Source organism: Oncorhynchus mykiss, chromosome 17 (genome assembly GCF_013265735.2).
Source record: "Oncorhynchus mykiss isolate Arlee chromosome 17, USDA_OmykA_1.1, whole genome shotgun sequence".
Taxonomy (NCBI): Eukaryota; Metazoa; Chordata; class Actinopteri; order Salmoniformes; family Salmonidae; genus Oncorhynchus; species Oncorhynchus mykiss.
Window position 1 is genome coordinate 63,559,076 of NC_048581.1, and position 21,731 is coordinate 63,580,806.

General features: G+C 41.9%; 1 protein-coding gene and 1 long non-coding RNA gene across 2 annotated transcripts; one reads left to right on the forward strand and one right to left on the reverse strand.

The window, feature by feature from the left end:
• Positions 1 to 34: 34 nt before the first annotated feature.
• LOC110494350 (striatin-interacting protein 1 homolog) lies at positions 35 to 14,051 on the reverse strand. The gene is made up of 21 exons (XM_021569323.2): positions 13,895 to 14,051; positions 9,373 to 9,442; positions 9,198 to 9,272; positions 8,969 to 9,103; positions 8,706 to 8,826; positions 8,507 to 8,575; positions 8,303 to 8,409; positions 8,088 to 8,215; positions 7,804 to 7,986; positions 7,467 to 7,687; positions 7,263 to 7,328; positions 7,068 to 7,131; positions 5,033 to 5,104; positions 4,845 to 4,919; positions 4,645 to 4,742; positions 4,431 to 4,557; positions 4,160 to 4,260; positions 4,010 to 4,076; positions 3,723 to 3,827; positions 3,405 to 3,609; positions 35 to 3,204 (listed from the first exon to the last, which is right to left on the reverse strand). Exons 1-21 carry the CDS (start codon positions 14,000 to 14,002, stop codon positions 2,957 to 2,959), a joined length of 2,445 nt encoding a protein of 814 aa, XP_021424998.2. The 5' UTR covers positions 14,003 to 14,051; the 3' UTR covers positions 35 to 2,956.
• A 1,433-nt stretch (positions 14,052 to 15,484) lies between these two features.
• LOC118940486 lies at positions 15,485 to 21,514 on the forward strand. Its single transcript, XR_005037047.1, has 3 exons — positions 15,485 to 15,733; positions 20,178 to 20,303; positions 20,468 to 21,514. It is a non-coding gene; the product is annotated as an uncharacterized LOC118940486 (long non-coding RNA).
• Positions 21,515 to 21,731: the final 217 nt, after the last annotated feature.

The following is a 21,731-nucleotide window of genomic DNA, read 5'->3' on the forward strand; positions in this document are numbered from 1 at the left end:
GGATTTCAAAACCTTCAAGAGAGTACTGAAAGAGCAAGTAAATCAAGGTTTATTGACAAAAAGCTTAGTCTTATTCTGTTATCACTGGGTATAAATAAAGCAAAAAAAAAAGAGTAATATATACAGTATGTATAAAGTCATACAATGCTAAACATATTGACATGATAAATAAGGGTTTTTCCAACATCCTAATGTCATAATTACATTTCTCCATTTTAGATTCTCTCTTCAATAACCATTATAATAAATCAGGCTGATGTGGAGTCTGCTTGCCAGACTTTTCGCACATCTTTTAATTCTGTAATTCACTACCTTAGTTAAACCACGTAAAAGAGCAGCAGAAGGGTTCTGGAAACCTTTGTTTACAACCGGTCTCAAAACATCTTCAGTTAAAAAGAAGTTGTATAAAAAGGTTTCTCACAAATCCCTCTCCCCTAAATTCTGCAAATTACAAAAAGTACAAGAATACTTAAATAAAATAAAGTCAACTTGGAAAATCAATCAACTATTGAATAAGAAAATGGCATCTAGAACTATTCCATCTCAATTTATTGTTGGATATAATAATACCTAGAGTGATTCTGATGTTATTTCATGTGAATTTAATGTTTTTGTGAATGTGGGTTCCTCTCTGTCAAATACAATTTAGAAAACCACTTAGATTACATGAAGTGGCCTTTCCCTTCTATGCTCCAGTTTGATCCTTCTGCTGTAATGGAGGTAATTGGTAACAAAGATATCAGCAGCAGGTCATGAGATTGGTGCCTCTCTGGTAAAATCAGTGTCTTCCTTGATTACTGAGCCTCTAAGGTAGATCTTCACCAAATCAATGCAAACTGGTATTGTTCCTAAAAAAAATGTAATTGCCAAAGTTATCCCCCCCTCTATAAAATCTGGGGATCCAAGATCTTTTACAATTCATCACCCAATATCTGTACTACTATGTTTTTCAGAAATCGTAGAAAAATTGGTGTATAAGAGAATGTTGAAAAAGAAACATGGTTTGGTTATACTATAGCTTAATTGACCCATATCTCATTACGGTAAAAACTTCTGGGCCGATACATATGCCTCGTACCTACAGAAATTACTCATCATATAAAATACATTTGCAAGACTAGCCACCTCCTCTAAATATCTGGCTCCATCTGCACCTTTGTTTAAGAAACTCAATATCTTGTCTATTTACAACATTAAGGTACGCCAATTATGCACTTCATCTACCTCCCAGACAGTTTACCTAAACCCGTTAACGGATTCTCCCTGGAAATTCTGAAATCCATCTACATAACGCAAGACACTGCGATAACCTTCACCCTCCCCACTGCCTCACATAGAGAATTCTCTATCAGATACAGAGGTACCATACTCTGGAATTCTTATGTTCACATTGACAAACCTCATCATCCATCAATAAGTTCAAGCGAAGACTGGGGCCTGATGAACCAAACTACCCAATAATCCCCTCCATGTCTAACTCTCACACAGATGCACACACACATAGTCTTGTATAATGAGTATGTCATGTTGAATTATAATTAATATGCTTTGTTTAACTGATGGAACATACTTTATTTTACGTACTTATATTTTTCATAAAAGCCCTTTTGGGCTTCCAACCTCACCTGCACACAGTTTCTACCATTCTTTGTTTTATCTGTACTGTTTCATCTTTGGTGCAAATAAATAAAACCTAACACAAAAAAAGTAATAGCGGTGGTAAATTAGTATAAGCACAACGCAACTATACAATTATCTTAGAACTGAGGAATTAGCAGGTGGGCATAATGGTTCCCTTGAGTAAAAAAAAAACATTAGCTAGTGAAGAGTGAGTGAGAACCACTTTCTTGCCTCACTCTCTCAAACATACTGTGCACACACACACATGCGCACACACACAAAATTAAGATTTGTTTCCCAAGTTCTCAGCCAATACGGTTGTGTAGTGGCCAGCATGTGTTCCTGTTTCTTTAGGTTAAAACATTAGGCTGTAAATTCCATTAAAATGTCTTAATACCAATCTAAATTGTCTCCACCATGGTTGATAGAGGTGTGTGATTCATACAAGCCAACGGTCACTCAGTGAGAAGAGTACTAATGGAACATCAAAAGCCTGGTCAACAGGGGGTTATATCAGTAACCATACTGTACACACACTCACACAAACACACTCAAGCAACCCTTCCCTCACAATCTCTCTTCCACACACACAAACACTTTATTTTGTACTTCCTAAGGGTTATAATAGTGTACTATAGTGCTTGAAGGGCAGAGTACTGCTCCGACAGCCAGGAGAGTGGCATCATGGCAGGTTGGATGTGTGGAGTTGTGTGTAAGTAACAGAATACAAAGGGTTACATCCCCAACCATGGAGGTTGGACAAGGCTGATAAAACCTATATCACTCTGTAAAGGTCCAGTTGAAAACTAGAAAAGGCTCTACATGGGGTAAATCAAGACCTGGTTCACCTTGGCCATGCGTGACACCACTCTCCAAATGGGATATGCAAAAAAAACACATTTCCATTTCACCACACGCTTGTACAGGTTACACACTTGTACATGTGTGAAAGAGGACAAATATAAGCACCCCCCATTTGCATTTTTTTTTTAACAAGTTGTCTAGTGCCTGGATTCAGACATTATAAATGATTGATCCAACTGTGAAGGGGTAATGCTAACGCGCAAGGTCCACTTTTAGCTGACCCTCTAACTCTTGAATATCCCTTACTGACTGTTATTTTCTCTGCATGAGGTGACATCACAAGGATCATGTTTGTTATGGGGACTCTTGTCTGCGTAATTTTCAGAAACAAATGCAGTGCTCTATGAATGCTGAAACACGTATGCCTTTTCAGCACTAAACGATGTGGAGATGTAGACTAGTGTTGCCACCTTGGGGAGGTGTGTTCAGAAAACCTTCCTATAGCACCACCTCCCACCACCCTGCCCTGTTATCATTGCAGAAGCTCCTCCCAGGATATGGGCTTGGAGAAGACTTCTCGCTCCAGCCAGAGGTCATAGTTCATCTGGAAATCCTCCGGCAGGTCGACGCGCTGTCCAAGAACGCTCTGCAGGCAGTTGTCCACGGGCAGGAAGTCAGGGTTCCTCTGGTTGTTGTCGTAGCGGCGGCTGTTGAAGCGCTCAATGTTGGCGCGCAGAGCACACTCCTCTGCCTGGAAGTCCCAGGGCCGCGCATCCAGGTCTGCCATCAAAGAAACATAGAAGCTCATTACTTGGGGTTCTCTTTAAAACTTGACATACCCCAAGCTACATAGGGTGCTTACACTTAACAGTTCACAGTCACTGTGGGGAAATATGAGGCTATCAATCATCATATCAATCACTGACTGAAAAACACAATGGACACTTTGTGGGTTGATTTTGGTGTTGACAGTGACTCACCGTTACCGTAGGCCCAGTCATCATTGAGGCGATGGCGGACCTTCTGGTATATGGCAGACATGGTCTTCATGTTGCTCTTCCTCCACTGGCGGCCCAGGTACTTGGTTTGCACTTTGAGCAGCTTGAGGACGTACAGCTGCATCATGGCCTGTTTAACCTTCAACGCCCTCTTCAATATGGGAGCAGATTTGAACACCACCAGCATCTGACAGAGAAGTGCAAGCTATGCAATTATGATCTAAAATAATCCCAGATTGATGTCTGTCCTAGTGAATAAGAGTAACTGTATTGTTTTGGTTGGGTGGGTCTCCCCCTCACCATGGTTCTGGAGTGCTTCCACTTGGTCAGCTTGTTGAGGATCCTCAACAGGTTGATACAGGAGAACAGGTTCCTCCAGCAGAACTGGTTGTTGTCGCCAGCCTCCTGTAGAACACAGACAAACCAACCATTGGGTAACAACACCTCACCTCCAACCTTTGACTGCTGTAACATTTCCATTAGGTACAATGGTGTGTCCCCCTTCTACAAAAACATTGCCCAGGCGTTTGAGTTCAGATATTACAATCAGTATTTTATTTCTGTGAGGGATGGAGTGTGAAACTTACCAAACTCTCTGCAGTAAGTTCAGGGAGCTCATGCACCACACAGTAAGGGAAGTCCAGCACAGAAATACTGCAGGAAAGAGAATGAGAGGTGACTACTAAAAGGGTCTCAGATAATCAGAATCTTGGAATGGCTCAAATTCCCCAACATACCTGTTCTTGGCTGTGATGTAAGAAATTATGTTCTGGTTGAAGAACTTGAGAATGAGAGGAATACAGTTGGCAAACACCAGGTGCTGAGCCATGTACTCAAACTGTCAAATTAAATAAATAAAAAGAAACAGAAGGGTAAGGGAAGGCCACTCACAAGTGTATGGTGCTTGTGAGAAATGACCACTCCTAATACTTGGTAGATGAGGCTAATTCAGGGTTTTGAGAGTTTGCCTGTATGTGGTGGTAGTGGTTGAGTGTCGGTTGCCAGTACCTGGTAGACGTGATTGAGTTTGAAGTGTTTGAGAAGCAGCAGCAGGATGGCAGAGATGGCCTTAACAATGATCTCCTTGTGGCGGTTAACATCCACACCAAGCTTCATGCTCTGGAGCACCGTGGTCCTGCAGATACAGTATTCAAATAATAAAACCCTTTCAGTTGGAACTCAACAGAATACAGCCCCCTTTCAAATCAAACAGTTGACTCACGGCATCTCTTCAGGCAGCACATCTGCCAGGATGTTGATGGAGTCGGTCTTGGCCTTGGAGGTGGGGGCAGCAGCTAGCAGGATCTTCAGCAGGGCAATCTGAGAGGGAGAAGAGTCACAGGTCAATTCTGCCAAGGGTTAGAGGTCATAGAAATGCACTGGAGACCTAGATTCAGTATACAAGAGGAGCAGAACACTCACCATGTACTGAGGCAAGCTGGGAAGAATGCCCTGGTATAGCAGCTCAGTGGAGCACATCTCCACATCCTCTTCCCCCTATAAACAAACACAAAACATGCAAAATAATGTTTTTAAAATTAAACACATCGCCCTTTCTCTAGGACAGTGATATTCCAACATACATGTCAGTGATATGCAATGGCACTCACCCCTGACAGTGGAGTTTTCTGAAACTCATCCTCCTTGGCAATCTGAATCTCAGCTATAGAGATGTACTTATGCTGCAAGGAAATAGAAACAAGTGTCATTGTAAAGAATTCCCACTGCCAGTGGTGCTCTTATCACAGCTCACTCCACCCATCCCCCGATGCTGCCAGAGAGCCTGGGGGTAACACTATAGAATTGCTATAGCGGTCATTTAGACTGCTCATGACTTTCATTATTTTATTTCTGACATTTTTTAAGTCATGCCCCATCCGTCCTTGACTTTTCCTAAAATAAATCTATAACACAGTTGTTTAAATCTTAATTCACAAACAGAACTGGACTTATAACCAGTTTTAGTGCATGTCTTTAACGGTTTCCCCCCCGTTATTGCTTTTGTGATGATCACTATTTATCAAGCACACTTAGCACTTATAATGATGTTTAGGCTACTGATGCTTTCCATTAGACCGTGCACCTTGATGGTTGGGGTAGGATTTTCTTATTTTGTTATTATAAAACAAAGCTGTTAGCGCTTTTCAACGCATTCTATTTCATAGTTGTAACAAACGCAATTCACAAATAAAATGAACACTTGAATTTGTGTTTTTACATATAGCCTACAGTAAGATAAACCAGTGGTCCCAAACAGGGGTACTAAGACCACTAGGGATACTTTAGAAGAATCATGGAGACCATAGGCCTACTGGTAAAATTCACAATTTAGTTGAGAATTTTGATAACTAAAAAAAACACAGATTGGAGTCTTTACATTTTTTAAAACTCCCCACCACTGAGATAAACTAATGAAAATACTATAGTCTTGTTTAAAAAAAATAAAATAAAAGGTTTTCAAATGTTACATAAGACATTCATAAACACAACCAAATCCATATTTTTACGATAGCATAAATAGAATGTATTAATTACACTGTTATAACGTTATTAGTAGCTTGAAGGAGGGCCCCTTGAGACCCAGTGGTTCTAGTGTTAATAAACCTGCCCCTCAAAATCCCAGTGACATCTGTGACCAGGCCACTGATCGGTTGCTAGGGTCAGGTTGCTAGATGGCAGGACACCAGACAGCCCTTCGGCTTCCTCAGTCTCTGTCCAAGTGGACACGTGTGATGGAGTGTGGATTATTTTAAAATACATAGACTACAGTCGGAAGGCCCGCAATTTGGGCAACGCGGAAGGCAAGTAACAAATAGAGATGACTGTTGAGTTGCGACTGTCAGTGAAAAGCAGAGAGATTTAGCCAAGCATATCGCAACATTAAAAAATACAATTGCGGAAAAAGAGTTTGGGAAGCAAATAGCTATCGCTGTAAAGAGATGACAATAAAGACTTCAATCTGTCTTTTAGTTTAAAAATTCTCAACTTAATTGAGCGACCAGTAAGTAGCCTCGTATCTTATTGGCACTAGCTGAGAACATCGGTCATATCCCCAGTGAGTGTGCATATTCACTGTCTTTATCATTGGGTCAGTGCCACTTTTGTTTGTTTTTGGACAATAATTTCCTCCTCCAGGTTCGATGGACGTCATATTTTATGTGTCTCCCCTTATCATTGGCCGATTATATGGATGAAACAACGTTTTCATTGATCTGTTTGTCAGTGTCAGCAGAGTAGGATACCGTGTCATTTTTGTAGTATTAAAGAACAATTCTGCTAATGTCTCCATTCATATAAAGTATAGTAGAATAGCATGAAATGTGTTTAGAAAAGGCCAACAAGAGGCCTATAGCCTCAATGTGCAGCATTGAACAGTATTTTTTGCAAACAATGATTGAGTTGTATTATTAGCCTAAATTATGGCTTTCCAATCTAATTATCACATTAGTAATAGTCGGCCATCTTACATAGAGTACTTTCACCACTGCTTATCCATCTGACTGGGAAAGGTGATAGTGCGTCAGAGACCAGCCCAACTGGAGAATGGCTCTCTTTCAGGCATAATACAGCAATATTATGCAATATCTAGAAAATGTATCCATGTTTCACAATGTTTGAGACTTGTTGAGTACTGTATAATATAACCTGCTTCAAGGTTCTGATGCTTTCATGGATGGGTCTGGGTAGGCCGACAACTGTATCTGTGTCACTGCAATACAAATACAGAAATAACCATGAAATCTAGGTCAAGGATCCTCGAAAAGAAACAACATTAAAATGGATTAAATCTCTAGAAGATTTAATCTCTATTAATGAAAAAAAGACACCAACTGAACTTACTTTCCAAGCGTATAGCCGATAAATTTGCTTCTACTTGATTCCAGGAAATGTTCTATGTCCTTTTCCCTGTAAAAGCATTAAACAAAACTCTAGTCAAACTTTAGGAACACTATACAATACATAAAATAACAAAGCACATCTATAGAAACAGCACTAATCTGTAGCAAATGTCTCCCTGATGTCTCACTCAGCCCCGGACTGTACCTGACTTTGGGGGCCCAAGGCAGGCCCTTGGGGAAGTTCACCCTCTCTGAGGGGGGGTGTAGGATGAGTGGGGGCATGACCTCATCCCGTTCCATGGGAAAAGGCTCCGCATCCATGGAGTTGTCATTGTCATCGTTGTCGTCCTCATCTTCACGAGGTTCATCTGACTTGTAGGGGTCCTTCTCATTGAAGGCGTCCAGGTTGTCCTGTTTTATTAGGGACTGTAAGAGAGGAGGAGTATTTTTCAAATAAGCCTTACACAATAGTACATTGAGCAGGTGTTAAACAGGGGGAGGCGTAACTTTTGTGTGCCGCATTGAGACGTGGTAGAGGTTACCTTGTGTTCACGGCGTGCCCTTTTCTGCTGCTGTTCGATGAGGTCAGAGGCAGATGCGGGGGGCGAGGCTGCCCTCATGCTCCTGATGACCCGGATGCTGTCCTCTGGGAGGGGGGGCAGGCGAAGCTCTTCCCGCTTACGCACCTTAATGTTCTGGAGCTGCTCAAACCCCCCGAGGGTGAACTGGGGCAGAGGAGAGGACATGTTGTAAATTGGATATGCAAGCCAAAAGTACCTGGCTAAGAATAGCCTAAATCCACGAAATATGATAAAATCTCTCTCACCAGTATGCTCTTCCACAGCAGCATCAGAACCTTCTTCATGGGGAAGTGGGGGGCGTGACCACTGCAGAACTTCGTCACCATGCCAAAGAGCATGACAGAGATGGGCTCGTTGTTGTACAGAGGAAAACCTGGGAGAGAGAGGGGAAATAGAAAAGACTAGTTATAAACTACTCCTTGACAAAACCCTTCTATCTAACAGAAACACACACTCCTACCCAGCTCTGTTTTAAAGGTCTCCCTGGTGGCCCTCCACTCAGGTGAGTCGGCTGGGTCCTCCTGCTGGATGGTCACCACCATCAGATACATGATGTTGAGCAGCACCCTGGGGAACCAGAAAAACACCCCAGCATCAGAGGGGGACTCCCATACACTGGTGTATAACTATATAGAGCTGCAGGAAAGTCAGTGTCTAATCTTACCTGAGGTCTGTGCTGTCAGCCAAGGAGATTGCTGGCTTTCTGACTGCACTGCTACAGGCAGCACTGTTACTGTGAGAGAGAGAGAGGGGTTGAAAAGAGGAAAGAAAGAATCGGCAACCTGATTTTTACCACATTTTGTGTAGCAAAGAAACTCCTCCCAAAAACAATGACATCTCACTGATTTGTAGTTCCAACTTACTCAACCTCCATGTTGAGCAGCTCCACAAGGGCCGTGAAGGTGCCAACATCCATCAGCAGGAAGATGTTATACCTCATCCAGTGCTGCACTTCTGCCTCAGAGCTGCACTCCGCAAATGTCCCTGTAGAGCCACAGGTGGGAAACATGACTTTAGTGCTGAAACACTGTTTGCTTACTGCATCACTATAAAAACATACGGAAACAGCTGTCTCTTCCCAGGCTTCTTTAGTCACAGCAGGCTACTAAACCTGCTGAGGACTTACCCTGAACCATGTAGAGGATTGCCCTGGACACCTTCAGCCTCTTCTCCCTGGTGATCACCTCCAGGCCGTCAAGTAGACGCATGGCGTGAGCTCTGTGTTGAGCCACATCCAGCTCGGTCCATTTCTTGTCAGACACTGAGACAGGGCAGGAGCAAAACACTCTCAGTAAGAGGTACTGTAATAACCACACTTGAGGAAGACAATGCATTCAAGTCGAAAAGGGGCATACCATGAGTTCGGAATTCCTCCTCAAAGCATTTTCTGTTGAGAAGAAATTCTGGTCCTTCAGTGTAACTGTATAGCTCTGGAGAAGAGATGTAGGCATAGCTGGTACCAAATTCACAAGAGAACCTGTCACAGAGGTCAGTATTTAATGCAATAAGGAGTGTCCAGTAATACCTCACCTGACAGTTCAGCAGACCACTTGTCTGTATCTGCATACTCAAACTCAAGGTCTGGAGACTCGGAGAAGCCCTGTGTTGGAGCACAGACACAAATACAGTGCATTCTGAAAGGATTAAATTGTTCGTTTTTTTTCTCCTCAATTTGCACACAATACTACATAATGACAAAGCAAAAACAGGTTAATAGAAATTTTAGCAAATGTATTAAATATAAAAAAGTATTCAGACCCTTGGCTCAGTACTTTGTTGATGCAAATTTGGCAGTGAGTATAGCACACCTGTATTTGGGGAGTTTCTCACATTCTTCTTAGCAGATCCCTTGGACTGCGCCGTTCATCTTTCCCTCGAGCCTAACTAGTCTCCCAGTCCCTGCCACTGAAAAACATCCCCACAGCTTGACGCTGCCACCACCATGCTTCACCGTAGGGATGGTTCCAGGTTTCCTCCAGAAGTGACACTTGGCATTCAGGCCAAATAATTCAATCTTTGTTTCATCAGACTAGAGAATCTTGTTTCTCATGGTCTGAGAGTGTTTTAGGTGCCTTTTGGCAAACTCCAAGCGGGCTATCAAGTGCCTTTTACTGAGGAGTGGCTTCCTTCCGTCTGGCCACTACCATAAAGGCCTGATTCATGGAGTGCTGCAGAGGTGGTTGTTCTTCAGGAAGGTTCTATCATCTAAACAGAGAAACCCTGGAGCTCTGTCAGAGTGATCATCGGGTTCTTGGGCACCTCCCTGACAAAGGCCCTTCTCCCCCGATTGCTCAGTTTGGCCGGGCGGCCAGCACTAGGAAGATTGTTGGTGGTCCCAAACTTGTTCCATTTAAGAATGATGGAGGCCACAGTGTTTTTGGGGACCTTAAGGCTGCAAAAACATTTTGGTACCTTTCTACAGATCTGTGCCTTGACACAATCCTGTCTCAGAGCTCTAAGGACAATTCCTTTGACCTCATGGCTTGGTTTTTGCTCTGACATGCACTGCCAACCGTGGGAATAGACCAGTGTGTGCCTTTCCAAATCATGTCCAATCAATTGAATTTACCACAAGTGGACAATCAAGTTGTAGAAACATCTCAAGGGTGATCAATGGAAACAGGATGCACCTGAGCTCAATTTTGAGACTCATAGCAAAGGGTCTGAATACTTACGTAAATAAGGTATTTGTTATTTTATTTTTAATAAATGTGCAAACACTTCTAAAAACCTGTTTTATCTTTGTCATTATGGGGTATTGTGTGTAATTTGAAGAGGAAAAAAATAAACATAATCAATTTTAGAATAAGGCTGTAACGTAACGTGATTTTTATTTCAACTTTATTTAACCAGGGAGGCCAGTTGGAAACAAGTTCTCATTTTAAACTGTGACCTGGCCAAGATAAAGCAAAGCAGTGCGACAAAAACAACAGTTACACATGGGATAAACAAACGTACAGCCAATAACACAATAGAAAAATCAGTGTGGCAAATGTATTAAGATTAGGGAGGTACAGCAATAAATAGGCCATAGTGGCAAAATAATTACAATTTAGCATTAACACTGGAGTGATAGATGTGCAGATGATAATGTGCAAGTAGAGATACTGGGGTGCAAAAGAGCAACAAAAAAACTATATGGGGATGAGGTAGTTGGGTGGGCTATTTACAGATGGGCTGTGTACAGCTAAATCGATCGGTAAGCTGCTCTGACAGGGTCTCCAACTTCAGTGATTTTTGCAATTCGTTCCAGTCATTGGCAGCAGAGAACTGGAAAGAAAGGTGGCTAAAGGACGTGTTGGCTTTGGGGATGACCAGTGAAATATACCTGTTGGAGCACGTGCTACGGGTGGGTGTTGCTATGGTGACCAGTGAGCTGAGATAAGGCGGGGCTTTACCGATCAGACTTGTAGATGACCTGGAGTCAGTGGGTTTGGCGACGAATACGTAGCGAGGACCAGCCAACGAGAGCATACAGGTCGCAGTGGTGGGTAGTATATGGGGCATTGTAGATTAAAACAGATGGCACTGTGATAGACTACATCCAACTTGCTGAGTAGAGTGTTGGAGGTTATTTTGTAAATGACATCGCCGAAGTCAAGGATCAGTAGAATAATCAGTCTTACGAGGGTGTTTGGCAGCATGAGGGAAGGAGGCTTTGTTGCGAAATAGGAAGCCAATTCTAGATTTAATTTTGGATTGGAGATGCTTAATGTGAGTATGGAAGGAGAGTTTAGTCTAAACAGACACCTAGGTATTTGTAGTTGTCCACATATTCTAAGTCAGAATCGTCCAGAGTAGTGATGCTTGGCGGGAGGGCAGCGATCGGTTGAAGAGCATGCATTTAGTTTTACTAGCATTTAAGAGCAGTTGGAGGCCACGGAATAAGTATTGTACATTGAAGCTTGTTTGGAGGTTTGTTAACACAGTGTCCAAAGAAGGGCCAGATGTATACAAAATGGTGTTGTCTGCGTAGAGGTGGATCCGAGAATCACCAGCAGCAAGAGCGACATCATTGATATATATACAGAGAAAAGAGTCGTCCCGAGAATTGAACCCTGTGGCACCCCCATAGAGGCTGCCAGAGATCCGGACAACAGGCCCTACGATTTGACACACTGAACTCTATCTGAGAAGTAGTTGGTAAACCAGGCAAGGCAGTCATTTGAGAAACCAATGCTATTGAGTCCGCCGATAAGAATTCGGTGATAGACAGAGTCGAAATCCTTAGCCAGGCCGATGAAGACGGTTGCACAGTACTGTCTTTTATCCATGGCGGTTATGATATCGTTTAGGACCTTGAGTGTGACCAGCTCGAAACCAGATTGCGTAGTGGAGAAGGTACGGTGGGATTCAAAATGGTCGGTGATCTGTTTGTTAACTTGGCTTTCAAAGACTTTAGAAGGGCAGGGCAGGATGAATATAGGTCTGTAGCAGTTTGGGTCTAGTGTCTCCCCCTTTGAAGAGGGGGATGACCGCGGCAGCTTTCCAATCTTTAGGGATCTCAGACGATAAGAAAGAGGTTGAACAGGCTAGTAATAGGGGTTGCTACAATTTTGGCAGATAATTTTAGAAAGAGAGGGTCCAGATTGTCTAGCGCAGCTGATTTGTAGGGGTCAAGATTTTGTTGCTCTTTCAGAACATCAGCTATCTGGATTTGGGTGAAGCGGGGGACTTGAGCAAGTTTCTGCGGGGGGTGCAGAGCTGTTGGCCAGGGGTAGGGGTAGCCAGGTGGAAAGCATGGCCAGCCGTAGAAAAATGCTTATTGAAATTCTCAATTATCGCAGATTTATCGGAGGTGACAGTGTTTCCTAGCCGCAGTGAAGTCGGCAGCTGGGAGGAGGTGCTCTTATTCTCCATAGACTTTAGTGTCCCAATACCTTTTGGAATTAGTGCTACAGGATGCAAATGTTTGTTTGAAAATGCTAGCCTTTGCTTTCCTAACTGACTGTGTATATTGGCTCCTGACTTTCCTGAAAAGTTGCATATCACGGGGTCCATTCGATGCTAATGCAGTACGCCACAGGATGTTTTTGTGCTGGTCAAGGGAGGTCAAAGCTGGAGTGAACCAAGGGCTATATCTGTTCTTAGTTCTACCTTTTTTTGAAATGGGGCATGCTTATTTAAGATGGTGAGGAAAGCATTTTTAAAGAACCAGACATCCTCTACTGACAGGTTGAGGTCAATATCCTTCCAGGATACCCGGGCCAGGTCAATTAGAAAGGCCTGCTCACTGAAGTGTTTGACCTCAATACTTGCCTAAAGCACTGTACCTCGTACATCTATATCTACCAGCACATTAATCTGGTACTGGTACTCCCTGTATATTGCTACATTTTTGTGTGTATTTTGTTTCATTCCTCGTGTTTACTCAATGTTCTAGTAGTGTAATATGAGTAAATTCAAGAGGGTGGCTGGCACACAGCGTTACCATTTTAATTTTAAAAATCTACATTGTTGGGAAGTACACGGTACATGTACACGGTAAAGTCTACACAAATTGTATTCGGTGTATGTGACAAATAACATTTAATTTTACAGTAAGTGTGTATGTTGCAATTGTGAAATTATTTTGATGTGATTATGTAGAGAGCAGGGATTTAGCTATGTGAGACTCGACACACATAGGTTATTTTGCTGTATTGGCTTCCAGAGATCATTCTAATTTAAATAGAACGTGTTAAATCCTTGGATTATAAAGGAGTAACGTTAGGCTCATTTAGTCCATTATTAAACTAGCCACCTAACTAGCTATTGTAGTTACTAGTCGGTAAAGTAAACTAACGTTAGCTGGTTAACGTTGGACAAGTGGCAGTTTCAAATTCAGGGATAACCATTCTAATATCGTATTTTTGTTACAGAGAGGTCGCTATACTTCAGAACAGTTGTAATGGGTAAAAACGGACTGGGGGGCTCAATAATTAAATTAACGTTAGCTAGCAGCAGGTATCGGCTAGTAAATTTGCTAACTTAGCTAGTTCTAGCTAAGATTGTTGACAGCACAAACACGATGCAGAACGTACTTCAATAAACCATCACCTTTCTTCCTTACCTCCGAGTCTTTTCTCTGATTACGGACAAATTCACCCCTACTTTTGTTGGGTAACATAGCCCTCTGTTTGTTGATAATCAATCCACCACCATTACCACCAACGTCCATCTCTGATTCAATAACAAAATCACAGTTTCGAAACCCAGAGGCGCAACATCGCGAGACTTCCAGGAACGCTTTAAAAACAGACCAGACTGGTGTTTGGGGTTTGAGAAGGAAACATTCTTCCTTAGTTGTTATTTTTTTCCAAATCTAAAGGCACAACCTAGATTCGAGACAATGTCCTAAGTAGTCGAACATTTTATTACTCCAACCCCGTGAAAGTGACAAACTCACACGTTTTATTTTCGTCAAAAACAACTTTATACCTAAGGAGTGGCTTTGATTTGACGGCCTGCACTTGAGCATTTCATTGTGTTTCTACGCATGAGTTTAGCTAGCCAACGATTGTGGAGAGATGTACTGCTTGGATTCTTTACCTACGATAGGAATACGCTGAAACATTTTTATGTCATTAATTTATTTATTATTTTGGCCAAATTTCATATTCACAAATGTAAATTTGCAAACAAAAAAAAACACATTTTCTTACCCTACAAAAATAAATTGAACTCTATTTTAAGACAATTAAATACTAACAAAAAAGCTGTTAGAATTATAAGTGTATGTATGTCCCTTAAGGTCATTGTGTAATGTGATATTGTACCCCCTAGCTCAATTGTCCATTGTATATAATCTATATATACTTGTGTTCCCTCATGTACTTTCTGTATTGATTTGTTCTTAATAACAAACAAAACGAAAATAATAAGTTTAGCTAGCCAACGTCGCCATGACATCGCCTACAACTTCTACAAGCGTGATTGGCGATTGCTATTGGAAGGGCAGATTTACTGTATCTTCATACTGTCTTTGAAAAAGTTCTTCTTCTTCGTATGGCTTTCCGGCAGACTAGACGCGTTCTTTAGTGTTTCTGCCTTTCACAGGTCGGAGTGTGAATTGTACATTTGTCACCAATAAAGGGAAAACGAGAAGAATAAATCGCACCACCATCGAACCCAGAGGTTCCCAACCAGCGGTACTAGGACCTCTTGCGACCCGTCATTCAGTGCAGGTGAGGCAGACACACATTTTTAGCCCCCCAAAATAATATATTGCCTAGTTGCATGTTATTTTGGCATTAATACGTGCCACATATCAGTTTGCAAACAATGTAAAAAATAATAATATATATATAATTGAGTTAGTAAACCTGCATACAAACATGGTCTCTTTTTTGTTTTCTTGAGTAAGGCAGCTCCAAAATGCAGGTGTTTCAGACTAGCTCAGCGCTTTCTGTGGTGGTGGGGCAGCCAGCAGAAAATACAGAGCATTGTGCCATGATTGGCCCAGTGTTCTGTCACTCATGGGAACTCTACGTCACTGCCAAGTGTAAGAGGAGACGGCTGCTGCCATAGAAGTGCCCATCCAAGAAGGCTCAAGGTCATTGGCCACAGATAAAATGACTTCAAATCACGTTATATGTACAGTAGCTTTGATTGGACTGATCATGTCAACGTCATACCTTCAAAATCTTAGCTAGCAGTCATCATCAAGAGAAATTATAGATAACATATCGGTGCTCATCGGCCATTGGACATAAACATTACACTCAAGTGGTTTCGAAGGAATCAATGACAGTGGCTGTGTGTTCCCAAATCTGGGTTTAAGGGGCTCTTTTCCCAGTTTAAAATGATAAACATTCAACATTGGCCATGCTGTCAATGAAGCAAGATTTGTGCCGAGGTCAAAACAACTGTTGACTTGGAAGACCGCCGCGCCACCTTCCTGCACAACAATGTGAGTCCAAAAATGTATTGTATGCTGCTTCATAAATGATGTAATATGCCAGGGAGAAATGTATACTGTAGCTAAGAAAGTAATATTAAGTGTATGTTGTGTAGTAACATGTTAGTAGCCCATTTTCCTCACCCTAAAAATGGTCTATTTACCCCTCTTAATTTCGCCTCTTGTTCTGACTGTTCTTCTGTAGCCTATAACCTGTTTTAGAGAAATGTAATCATTGAATATTGTAAGAGCTTTCATTGTCTGCTTGTATGCCCCCTTTATGTATCCTATGGTTCTAACTTGGTGTACAGGGAGAGCACTGTAAGAATGGCCCATGTTCTGAATTCTGTCACTGTACATTTCAAAAGTGCTAAACAAATAGTTATATTGACTAAAGTTCGTCCTAGCTCGCTCAATGTCTTAATCAAAATTACTGGATTGCCTCTTGTCCGCTTGTCGTGTCTTTATGCCATAGTTTGTACATCTCAATTGTCATTAGAAACCACATTTGTTAAAGCAAGTCAGCCATATCAGCTATGTTTTTTTAGAAAGCAGTAAATGAGGCTGAATGAACTGTTTTGCTGCCAGACAAGGCTCCGCTGATAGCCAGGTGTAGCAGTGGTAAGATGTTAGGACAGCTTTATGTAGGCCCTAACAGTTTGGGGGCACCGTTTGTCACCGTTATAGTACAATTAATGTATTGTTTAGTGTTGTGTAGTGGCTTTCCTGGCATGCATTCCACTTAATTTAACATTTTTCACTGACTAGGACCCCTTGGTTCACTGGGCCTGTCCCCTTGGGGTACTGGTACTTGAAGACTCATGAGACCTGTTGTGTCTTTGGCTATGCCGGATTAAGTGATATGACATGCAATTCTATAAAATCCTTAATATTACCTGATTGAGCTAATCATGTAAATGTAATTAACTAGATAGTCGGGGCACCACAAAATAATATTTATAGAGCTGTTATCTTCCGAATAAACTATTAAAGACCTAGTCATATTTTACATCAATAGCAGTCAATATTAATCGTCACCTTAATTCAGTCTCATCTGAAAGTTGTAAATTCTTGGTTATCTTCACGAACCCTGGCTAACAAGTTGAATCAGCAATACAAAATTGGGTTTAATTATTTATTTACTAAATACCTAACTAATCACACAGAATTACATATACACAGAATGAATTATACCTTGATTACAAATTACATCATAAAGGAAAACGTCCCTAGCGGGCGGAACAGATATGACAGCTGGTTACACAAAAGAAAAGGGTCTGGGTTTCAGTGAAAGAGCGGGAAGACTGAGGAACAAAAGGGAGAAGCTGTGCTATCATAAATATAGTATCTTATGCATTCTAAATTACCGCCCATTTGGAAAAGGAAAATGCAATAAATATTTACTCTGAGCTGCGCTTCGGTAGATTGGTGGTAGATGGAAGGCCGTGTTGCCAAACCGAGTCCTTAGTCCTTTGAAGAATGTCTCTGGTGGTCAATTGAATACGTTGTAGTAACGTCGTTGTGTGGTAGACGGGATACTCTGTCTGTTGTTTCCTAGCCCGCGTTTGCAGCGGCTGTTGTTCACTAAATATATAGTGAAAACAATAGTGGTCCTAAAATGGAGCCTTGAGGAACACCGAAATGTACAGTTGATTTGTCAGAGGACAAACCATCAACAGAGACAAACTGATATCTTTCTGACAGATAAGATCTAAACCAGGCCATAACTTGTCCGTGTAGACCAATTTTGGTTTCCAATCTCTCCAAAAGAATGTGGTGATCGATGGTATCAAAAGCAGCATTAAGGTCTAGGAGCACAAGGACAGATGCAGAGCCTCGGTCTGACTCCATTAAAAGGTAATTTACCACCTTCACAAGTGCAGTCTCAGTGCTATGATTGGTCTAAAACAAGACTGAAGTGTTTCGTATACATTGTTTGTCTTCAGGAAGGCAGTGAGTTGCTGCGCAACAGCTTTTCAACATTCTTTGAGAGGAATGGGAGATTCGATATAGGCCGATAGTTTTTTTTATATATTCTGGGTCAATTTTGGCTTTTTCAAGAGAGGCTTTATTACTGCCACTTTTAGTGAGTTTGGTACACATTTATTATGTTAAACATAGGAGACACAGGACAACTGAGCTTTGGAGAAATACGCAGATTTAAAGAGGAGTCCGTAATTTGCTTTCTAATGATCATGATCTTTTCGTCAAAGAAGTTAATTAATTTATCACTGTTGAAGTGAAAGCCATCCTCTCTTGGGGAATGCTGCTTTTTAGTTAACTTTGCAACAGTATCAAAAATACATTTTGTATTGTTCTTATTTTCCTTAATTAAGTTGGAAAAATAAGATGATGGATCAGCAAGGGCTCTTCCTGCCTTTCCAAGCTAGTCGGAAGATATCCGGTTTGGTGTAGCACCATTTCCGTTCCAATTCTCTGGAAGCTTGCTTCAGGGCTCAGGTATTTTCTGTATACCAGGGAGCTAGTTTCTTATTTTTACCTTTATTTAACTAGGCAAGTCAGTTAAGAACAAATTATTTTTTCAATGATGGCCTAGGGACAGTGGGTTAACTGCTTTGTTCAGGGGCAGAACAACAGATTTTTACCATGTCAGCTCGGGGATTCGATCTTGCAACCTTTTAGTTACAAGTCCAACAATCTAACCACGAGGCTACCTGCTGCTCCCACTGAGTCGATGATGGATTCAAAAGCCTTTTGGAGTGTGTCTGTGGACTTTTCCATGTGAATATTAAAGTCACCAAAAATGTGAATATTATCTGCCATGACTACAAGATCCGATAGGAATTCAGGGAACTCAGTGATGAACGCTGTATACGGCCCAGGAGGCCTGTAAACAGTAGCTATAAAAAGTGATTGAGTAGGCTGCATGGATGTCATAACTAGAAGCTCAAAATATGAAAACACAGTCGTTATTTTTTGTGAAAATTGAAATTTGCTATCGTAAATGTTAGCAACACATCCGCCTTTGTAGGATGTGCAGGGGATATGGTCACTAATGTAACCAGGAGGAGAGGCCTCATTTAGCACAGTAAATTCATCAGGCTCAAGCCATGTTTCAGTCAGGCCAATCACATCAAGATTATGATGAGTGATTCGTTAATTGACTATAACTGCCTTGGAAGTGAGGGATCTAACATTAAGTAGCCCTATTTTGAGATGTGAAATATCACAATCTCTTTCAATAATGGCAGGAATGGAGGAGGTCTTTATTCCAGTGAGATTGCTAAGGCGAACACCGCCATGTTTAGTTTTGCTAAACATGGCACAGACACGGTCTCAATGGGGATAGCTGAGCTGACTACACTGACTGTGCTAATGACACCACTAAGCTGGCAGGCTGGCTAACAGCTAGTTGATAACCTTAGCAGTAAATGCAAGAAATCCTACCTTACTAAAACTCATCCTCTCTCAATCTCTCTTTAGGCCTACTCACTGGGGGGCTCCCAGTCGAATGGCTTTGGAGGTTCACTGTGTCTCTCCCTTTCCAGTCCTAACCTGTGAGAGTCTGTCACTCCCCTTGATGCAGGTGTTTATTAGCTATCAATTCCATTATTTCCTGTAGTGTTCATGATCTCTCAACTTGTGGCCTTTATTTTCTGTCTTCCTGTAGCATAAAAGCTGCAATTGAAGTGTAGACCGTGGCTCAAAGGGACCCACCCGGTTTGCGTCCAGAAGCTTATGCCGCGTTCAAGTACTAGTCGGAACAAGGAAACTCTGACATTTCCAACTTGCAAACTGGTTGTTGTTACACACGTGCCACGTTCAACGAAATCAGCAAGTTGTACATTTCAGAGTTTCCTAGTTCCAACTAGCATGTGAACGCGGCATTACTCCAAAGGGTAATTGAGGACATCACATCAGCAGTGACTTGACCTGCCTCACAGCTTCCTGTCTACAGAGTGAATCTTGGGTGGTGGTGGAAATTGTCACCAGTCTTATTCCCAGCGTTAGAGCCAACCCTGCAGATAGAGACTCCCCTGAGGGAGAGGGATCCGCCAGCAAGGCACTTGTCGACCTGATGATTTGGGTGGTGATATCTTTGCTTTAGGAACTTGCTGGTACTCTGCACTTCACAGATGCTTCCAATCATACGAAGCAGCTACATATCTTCTTCTGGGGTCAGGATTGTGCGCTCCATACTTGATGACATGATGAGTGTGGCTGGTGGCCCCACTGTCCTGAGAAAATCCTGAGTGCTGGAGATAGAGGTTACAGGAACTATCATGACAGCTGTCAGTCGAACATGCTGACCACACCGCTCGCTTTACGTGCGCGAACGTTGCAAAATAAATGTACACGTACATATTATTCAATCATTGCATACACACTGCTCGCGCGTGTCTGCATAGCCAGGCGCTACAATAGATCTTGGTTCTATTTGTGATGCTTGACGTGCTGCAAGTCCCACCTCTCCCATCTCTTCATTCGTTTTTAGGAGCAGATACCTACATGGGTGATTGAACAATGAACTGAGGTCCATACTCCAGTCCAGTTGGTGGTGGTAATGCACCTTAAAGTTGGTTGCCGACATATAAAGTCCAAAGAAAGAAGACTGAAAGAGGTGAGGTTACTAGAAACTAACTCGGTTTACCCTTTTATCTGTGGATTAATTGTCAGAGTAGAGGACATTGTGCATTTCAAGTAAAATGACTACCCAATGTTTATTCTTTAAATTTAACTAGGCAAGTCAGTTAATTAAGAACAAATTCTTATTTACCATGACAGCCTACACCGGACGACGCTGGGCCAATTGTGCGCCGCCATATGGGACTCCCAATCACGGCCGGATGTGATGCAGGCTGAATTCGAAGCAGGGACACGTCTTGCACTGAGATGCAGTGCCTTAGACCACTGGGAGAAACCCTGTGAGACCTGGTGACTGGGGAGCACTGCAGAGTGGAGGAGCACAAAACGGTGAACTACTGGACCATAATGTAACTTGGAACTGTTCCAAATGCCCTCTTTCTACACATTATTGACACATGTGTATGGCATCTTTGCAATTGACCCTACAATTCCAGTGAATGGTGAGGATGTGAAGAAGCACTTCTGCTTGGCACAGCAGCTTTGGGTTGTTCACCAAAGCGCCAAAGAGCAAAGCTCTCCTATGAGCCTTGAAGAAATGACCTGTTTGTGAAGAGAACCTGGACAGATTGACTCTGATCTGGGAGACATGCCCTACTCTGGATACGTTGCAGCATTCTCTGCAAACCAACTGAATATTGATGCCTTCATGGAGGACAAGGAGCCGTGCTTTAATGTCTCCCAAATGGTCTGCTGAAAAGTTGCTGTATTTCTAGAGCCCGTCTGCCATCAACAACATCCCTGCAGTCGTTGTACGATCAGAAGACGCTCTATGGATACAGTTTGTTAGTCAGACATGCTATTTAGTGAGTCACAACTGTGGTGCTATTTTGTCGGTTTACAGTTGAGGAAACTTTGCAGCCTCGTATGCACTTGGCAGATTGACACTGGAGGAGAAACCATGTGAGCCAACAGAATATAATGGATTTGGAGGTGAATACTTAAAATACTTATTTCAGGTGATCATGAAATCACCCATGAAAGGAAGTTTCCTCCGCTGTTTGGAGGGCAGTGTAGCCTGTGTCACCTATGGCAGCTGTAGACATCCTAGCGCCTGGACTAAAATACAGTCATTCTTGGCCCAGTCTTAAAAAAAATTAATCAGCCAAATCAAATATTGTTTATACTTGAATCTATATTTTGTCATTTACAGCACTGTTCACATGAATAAATAGTTTATTCATTCTATTTACTTAGTTGTTTTTCTAAATGTCTATACTGTGAATTTGTATAAAAAAATAGTTGCTTAAGTGAAAAACCCTCATACAGTGAGTTCCAGAATTGGACCTTGATCACATTAGGTAAATAATCACTTGTTAAACAATGGTGCACTAGCAGTTTTTAATTCAAACACCGAAAAGTTTATTAAAGGGATCGGTACACATCAACCAACAGAAAGCAGAAA

Bases quoted from the DNA above. Each gene is read 5' to 3' on its own strand.
- LOC110494350 (XM_021569323.2), bottom strand. From the start codon at position 14,002: ATGGACGTTGGTGGTAATGGTGGTGGATTGATTATCAACAAACAGAGG. The intron at 4,077-4,159 runs GTATGTTGGGGA...TCTTTCCTGCAG, and splicing joins TACATCACAGCCAAGAACAG to TATTTCTGTGCTGGACTTCC. The intron at 3,205-3,404 runs GTGAGTCACTGT...CTTTGATGGCAG, and splicing joins TGACTGGGCCTACGGTAACG to ACCTGGATGCGCGGCCCTGG.